The following is a 7544-nucleotide window of genomic DNA, read 5'->3' as shown; positions in this document are numbered from 1 at the left end:
TTTATTAATTATTTGAATCTTTATCTTAAACTTATACTCGTATTAGATCTTATTAGATGTATCAAAATCATCATATAATAATAATAATTATTATTATTATTATTGCTATTACTATTACTATTAACAATTTATAATAATATCATACGTATTTAATTGCAATTGCAATCATCATCAGTTTTTGAAGATGTGTTTGCAGATCTAAGTTAATTTCAATCATCGATTATTAATTAGTTAATACGTAATTAAAGATATAAGTTGCAATCATCAAAAAATTGGGTCAGCTTGTTTCATACGCTTTGTCCATACCCCTTAATTTTGAATCTTTGATTTTGAACCAGGTTAATTTCTTTTGTTTCATGTCCATACCCCTTAATTATTACAGTACAATCTTTGATTTTGAACCACGTTAATTTATGTCCGATTAAATGTGTTTGTAGAATACATGTCTATATATGATGGACTCGACTTGGATGTCCTTGTGTAGATCTTCCCATGCTTACGAAAAAGGACTTGACAAATTTATAGAACATATTTTCTCTAAAAAGGGAAAAGATGGTCATATATATTGTCCGTGCAAATATTGCGGTAATCACAAACGGGTTGATCGGGTCCAGGCTAAAACACATTTGCTATGTGACGAGTTTTTCGAAGGTTATAAAATTCCAAATGTGTATTTCGAACCGGATGATACACCAACGTTTGAAGATGCTGATGAAGATGATATGCAAGCATTGGCCTAATGCGTCTTCAATGTGTTTGAAGATGAAGATAAAGATGAATATGATATCCAACAAACTAAAAATCAAACTGTACCAAACTTAAATGCTGAAAAGTTTAATAAAGTATTGGAAGATGCAAATAAAGAATTATATCCCGGCTGTAAGTTATCTGTTCTTTCATTCATTGTTAGACTCTTCCATTCAAAATGTGTTGGAAAATGTAATGAAAAAGGATTCAACATGACTTGACACAATTAGGGAAGCCTTCCCTCATGCTGCCATACTGAAGTCATTGTACGAATTAAGGAAGATAATAAGAGATTTGGGTCTAGGTTATGAGAAAATTGATGCTTGTGATGATTGTATGTTGTACTGGAAAGAAAACAAGGACAAAATTAAGTGACGTATGTCAGACCTCAAGATATAAACAAATTAATAATGATTCTGAAAATGAGTCAACCACGGAAGCTGATAATGATGGTGATTATAAAGCTAAGAAGGTTGGAGCAAAAGTGTTGCGTTATTTTCCATTCATACCACGCTTGCAAAGATTGTTTATGTCGCCTAAAACGGCCGGGTCGATGAGATGGCATGAAGAGAGTCGTACGAAAGATGGTAGATTAAGACATCCCGCAGATTCACCAGCCTGGAAAACATTCGATTATGAGAATAGTGAATTTGCTAAAGAACCTCGTAATGTGAGGCTTGGTTTGGTGAGTGATGGGTTTAGCCCTTTTGGAAACATGAGTGTTTCACATACTACATGGCCTGTTGTTTTGATGCCATATAATCTACCTCCATGGTTGTGCATGAAAAAACCTTTTTTATTCCTAAGTTTACTTATACTCGGTCCATCTGCTCCAGGTAAAAATATAGATGTCTATATGCAACCTCTAGTTGATGAGTTGAAAGAGTTGTGGGATAATGGAGTTAATACTTATGAAACCAGATCAACACGGTTATCAAACTCCCACAAAGAAATCTTCATGGCACATCGTCACTGGTTAGAATTGTTGCATCCTTTCCGTATGGATAAAGATTCTTTTAATGGCACAGAAGAACGTGAAGGGCCACCGCGTAGCTTAACAGGGGGACAAGTGCTTGCGGAGCTAAAAGGTTTTGAAATAAAATTTGGAAAACTTGTGAAGCATAACCCATCCTTACCATATAATTGGAAGAAGAGAAGTATTTTTTTTCAGTTACCATACTGGAAAAATAACTTAATACGTCATAATATAGACGTAATGCATACTGAAAAGAATGTATGTTACAGTCTCATTGGAACGTTAATGAATATAGATGGAAAGACCAAGGATCATTTAAAAGGACGTCGTGATTTGGAAGAAATGGGTATTAGACATGAACTTCATCCAGAACCTTTATCAAATGGCAAAGTGTATTTGCCTCCTGCATGTTTCGAAATGGATAAAAAAGAAAAAGAAAATTTTTGTAATGTGCTAAAAGAGGTGAAAGTGCCAGATGGTTATTCTGCTAATATTTCTAGATGCATTCAGGTAAAACCTACTCCAAAAATGTTAGGCCTAAAAAGTCACAATAATCATATTCTGATGCAGCAGTTGTTTCCCGTGGCAATAAGAAATATTTTACCGAAGCATGTGCGTTCTGTTATCATGACGTTATGTCGGTACTACAGACAATTATGCTCAAAAGTTCTTAATCCTAATGATTTATTTAACATGGAAAAAGATATTGAAAAAATACTTTGTGATTTAGAAAGGATTTTTCCACCATCATTTTTTGACGTCATGATTCATCTATCGGTTCATCTAGCTTCAGAGGCCAGATTAGGGGGACCTGTTCATTACCGTTGGATGTATCCAATCGAGAGTTGACCATTTATGCTATAGTAAATTATACTCGTTTGAATACAACTTTTTTTTTGAATCTGATATAAACTTTTTTTGACCACTTAGGTATTTAGGTACATTAAAATCTTAAGTGCGAAACAAGAGTAAACCCGAGGGTTCAATTGCAGAAGGATATTTAGCGGAAGAGTGTTTGTCATTTTGTTCTCTGTATTTAGCCAGTGATGTCGAGACCATACATAATAAGACTAGCCGAAATCATGATGATGGTTGTGATGATACTGTCTTACCAATATTTTGTATGCCTGGTCGACCAATTGGTGCAACAAACGTAGTAAAACTTGGCTATGACACTTTGGCTATTGCACACTCACATGTGCTATTCAATTGTAGTGAAATAGATTTCTTACGAACGTAAGTTATTTAAATTTACTATGTTATGAGATTATTTTTTTATATGACATTGTGTAATTTTGACGATAATGTACATTATTCTCTTTTTGTTACTTTGATTGCAGAGAGCATCTGAATATTCTTAGTCATCAAAATCTGAAAAAACGTAAGTGTGACATTCAACATTTACATAGTCAGGAGTTTAAGGAGTGGCTGTCTGATTACTTAAGTTATTTTTGCTAGTTTTATTAGGATAATGTAGTGATGATATAACTGAGCCAAACTTATTACTGTATAAACAAATTGCCTCAAATCAGGTTGATGAGGACATGACTAGTCGGGATAACAGAATCACAAGTGATATAGAGACATTGGAAAACGGTCCAAGTGAGGTTGTAAAGAAATATAAGGGATATATCATAAATGGTTTCCGATTTCACATTAAAGATGTAGAGAAGAATGGGACAACACAAAATAGCAGAGTCATACTTTAGGCTCTAACAAGTAGCTTCTCGAGTGCTAAAGATAATGATCCTATTATGGGAGATGTCACTTACTACGGTGTTTTAAAAGATATAATCGAGTTGCAGTACGGTGATGAGAAGAAAGTTGTCTTGTTCCATTGTGATTGGATATCAAGTGGTTCCAGGATAAAAGTTGATGAGAATGGGTTTACGACACTCGATTTTCGAGGTCTGAAGCAAACTAAAGAGCCTTATATCCTAGCTTCGCAAGCACAACAAGTATTCTATGTTCCAGATCATGTTCGTAAAGATTGGAAAGTTGTGATCAAGACAACACCTAGAGATAATTTTGACATGGATGAACAAATTTGTATCGATGATGTACAAACACATTTGCAGAGTGACACACCGATGGGTCCTCAACTTGGATGGGGCCATTGTTGTGACGACCCGGGAATTTCCGACAAAATTTAAACTTAATCTTAATATGGATTCGACACGATAAGCAAGATCTGTAATGTTGAGTCTCAAAATTTTGAACTGCTTTCATATATTAAATTACCCTGTGACTATTTTCGACGATTCACGAATCTTAAATTATAAATAGAAATATATATATATATATATATATATATATATATATATATATATATATATATATATATATATATATATATATATATATATATATATATATATATATATATATATATATAGATTACGTATACAGAAAAATAAATAAATAAAACCATATAAATACACAACTTCGGATATGTATACAGGTATATGAAAATCAGTTTGCAGATTAAATATAAGTACCTATACATTACAAAATACAGATATATATATACATAATTATAGATATATAAATATATATATAAATAAAATAAAATACAGATAATTGCCAAGTAGAGTCCAAAATTGGTTGTGGGTCGTTTTCTGCTTTGGATTGTTTCTTGCTCGTGATTTAATTTTGTCAATTAACTGGAGTTAAAGAACAACCATTTAATCAGTCCAACACTTGAGAGATTTATCAGAAAGCAAAGAAACAGCTTATTTATTTTTTTTTATTTTAATTTTTTTTTGTACGTACCTTCATTTATCAAAAGCTCGATGTCGAATCGTTCTTCAAAATCTAAAAACGCAGAAAGGTTAGGAATAATCTACTTAAACTATCTACAACTTTATAGATTTCAATTCATCATATTCATCACCATTTTACGAGTCAAAGTTATGAAGACAAAAGTCAACCAAATCGTTTATGGTAAAATTCAAACTTGTCTTTATGTTTTAAGCTTAATTGATGATCCAGAAAGTTTCCAAGGATCCTTTAGAACATATTTCATGTAGGAAATATTATCTAAAACAATCTTATTTTCATAATCAAAAATTTGAGTTTATGTTCTTGAACTCAAAATTTAAAAAGCTCGAATTCGTAATAAATTTTAAAATGTATTAATGCAGTCTTGTTAGGAATCCTTTACTTAAACTTTCTGCAAAATTTCAAGGCCCAATTCCTCAAAACGAATTCGAATTTCGAAGTCAAAGTTTTGGTTCTAAAAAGTCAAAGTCTGTTCTAAGATCAAATTGAAGGTTTATGTGATGTTTCTGATATAATTAGCAATCTAGAAAGTTTATATGAATTACTTTAAACACAATTCATATTATAATTATTATCTAAAACGAACTCAAATCCAAAAATCAAAAATTTTTTTTTTTGCAAAGACACCGTGACAGCAGGGAGCTGTTGGAAATTTTTTTAATTTTTATTTTTTTTGTTTTTCTCTCGTTGTCTAACAATACTAATAAATAAATATGTGATGTTAATTAGTTTTAAGTAACACAATCTTTGATAAGAAGCTTGGTGGTCTGATCGTTTAGTACTCTGGCCAAAATTGAATTTATAAAGAAGGGAAAACAGTGTAGTCGAGTTAAATGTATTGCTGTTGGGTTGTAATTTAGAAAAAGCAGAAGTGGTGGAGTGGTGTTGGGTGTTAGCGGGTTTGCGTGAGGTCGCGGGTTCGAGTCCCATTCAGGGCATTTCTTTTTAGAAAAAGCTATCAAAGGGGTATACATTCTTATTTTTAATCCTATTATTATTATTATTAGTTATAGTTATTATTATGTTTATTATCATTATTACTATTGTTATTACTAATTGTTATTATCATTGTTGTTATTGTGGTTATGATAGGTATTATAACAAATAATTATTATAAGAATTACTAGTGTTACTATTATTATTATTAATTTATCAATTTTTGATTATTATCATTAGTATGAGCATCATTAACTGTAGTGTTATTATTAAACATTTATAAAAATATTACTAAAAGTATTATTATTTTTAATCTATCATTATTTTCACAAAAACTATTAATAATACTTCCATTATTATTATTATTATTAGTAGCATTAAAATTATTATTTTTATCATTATAATTATTACTAGTACTACAATTATTATTGTTATTATCACAGATACAAGTATCATTATTAGTATTATCATTACTAATAAAGTTATTATTAATATTAGTAAATCATTATTACCAAAACTATCATTTTTAACAAATAAATGTTTTGTACATAAAAATACACTTATTACATATACACTAATTATAATAATATTTCATATAATCATATATCAAACATATTACATTTTTATATAAATACTTTCATACAAAAAAACTATTGAATTTAACATTTAATACTAATCATAGATATATATAAATATAGTAATATAACTAAATGTATAGATATTAGTTATTTTAAATACATACAAAATAAACAAATATAACATAAGATATAATATATATAAGTAAAGTATATATATTTTTAATGAAATTTAGTATAAATTCTATATAACTACAAACATATAAAATTTATATAATTAATAAATGAAATTAGGAGATTTTTATTATATGTTTTAATAAATATACAAATGATATAGGTTCGTGAATCCGAGGCCAACCCTGCATTGTTCAATATAGTCATATGTATTTTTACTACAAAATACATTAGGTGAGTTTCATATGATCCCTTTTACTCTTTACATTTTTGGGCTGAGAATACATGCGCTGCTTTATAACTGTTTTATGAAATGGATACAAATACTAAAACTGGTTTTTGCGTGAGTTCATTTGCTCCCTTTTACTCTTTACATTTTTGGGACTGAGAATACATGCGCTGTTTTTACAACTGCTTTATTAAATGCTTCTGAAATATATTTTGAACTGCGAATACATGAAATACTTTTATAAATGTTTGACGAGATAGACACAAGCAAAACATTCCTCGAATGAATTATTATGCAGACAGAAGTTCTGCGAATTATTATTGAGTTATGTGGACATGATAATTGCCACCATTGAATTATGTGGACATGATAATTGCCACCAGTGAATTATGTGGACATGATAATTGCCACCATTGAATTATGTGGACATGATAATTGCCACCAATTAAAGTGAATGTTATGTATCGAGAGAATGATTTTATACACAGGTTATGTGTATGTAATTTTTGTGCACGAGATATGTGTACGGTTACTAAGATTTATGAAAGATGATTTCGTACACGAGAAAGGTGTACTGTATTTAAAAGATATCGCATGTACATTACAGGTGGGTATAGGATTCAGGCCCATTTGTACCATGCAGGATTTAAATCTTGTGGTCTATCAAAATGATGAATTTTATTGTTTTATGATAAACTTATGAACTCACCAACCTTTTGGTTGACACTTGAAAGCATGTTTATTCTCAGGTACGAAAGAAATCTTCCGCTGTGCATTTGCTCATTTTTGAAATATTACTTGGAGTCATTCACGGCATATTTCCAAAGACGTTGCATTCGAGTCGTCGAGTTCATCAAGATTATTATTAAGTCAATTATAGTTGGATATATTATGAAATGGTATGCATGTCGTCAACTTTCGTTGTAAAGAAAGATTGTCTTTTAAAATCGAATGCAATGTTTGTAAAATGTATCATATAGAGGTCTAGTACCTCGCGATGTAATCAACTGTTGTGAATCGTTATTAATCGATATGGACTTCGTCCGGATGGATTAGGACGGGTCTTTACAATTGTTGACGATGATACTTTAGTTGCTGCTACAGATAAAAATCAAATTGATCATGA

General features: G+C 30.4%; 1 protein-coding gene across 1 annotated transcript; it reads left to right on the top strand.

The window, feature by feature from the left end:
• Positions 1–1054: 1054 nt before the first annotated feature.
• Positions 1055–3432, top strand: LOC139859719 (uncharacterized). The gene is made up of 5 exons (XM_071848497.1): positions 1055–2553; positions 2654–2661; positions 2764–2959; positions 3064–3153; positions 3201–3432. The coding sequence occupies exons 1-5, from the start codon at positions 1055–1057 to the stop codon at positions 3430–3432; spliced, it is 2025 nt and encodes a 674-aa protein (XP_071704598.1).
• Positions 3433–7544: the final 4112 nt, after the last annotated feature.

The sequence above is a fragment of the Rutidosis leptorrhynchoides genome, chromosome 7 (assembly GCF_046630445.1).
Source record: "Rutidosis leptorrhynchoides isolate AG116_Rl617_1_P2 chromosome 7, CSIRO_AGI_Rlap_v1, whole genome shotgun sequence".
Classification (NCBI taxonomy): Eukaryota; Viridiplantae; Streptophyta; class Magnoliopsida; order Asterales; family Asteraceae; genus Rutidosis; species Rutidosis leptorrhynchoides.
This window is presented reverse-complemented; position numbering and strand designations above follow the sequence as displayed.

What these genes read in the sequence shown, in the direction of transcription:
- LOC139859719 (XM_071848497.1), top strand. Translation starts at nt 1,055, where the DNA reads ATGAGAAAATTGATGCTTGTGATGATTGTATGTTGTACTGGAAAGAAA. An exon ending in GAAATAGATTTCTTACGAAC is followed by an intron (nt 2,960 to 3,063) that starts GTAAGTTATTTA and finishes CTTTGATTGCAG; the next exon opens with AGAGCATCTGAATATTCTTA. An exon ending in CAGGAGTTTAAGGAGTGGCT is followed by an intron (nt 3,154 to 3,200) that starts GTCTGATTACTT and finishes AGGATAATGTAG; the next exon opens with TGATGATATAACTGAGCCAA.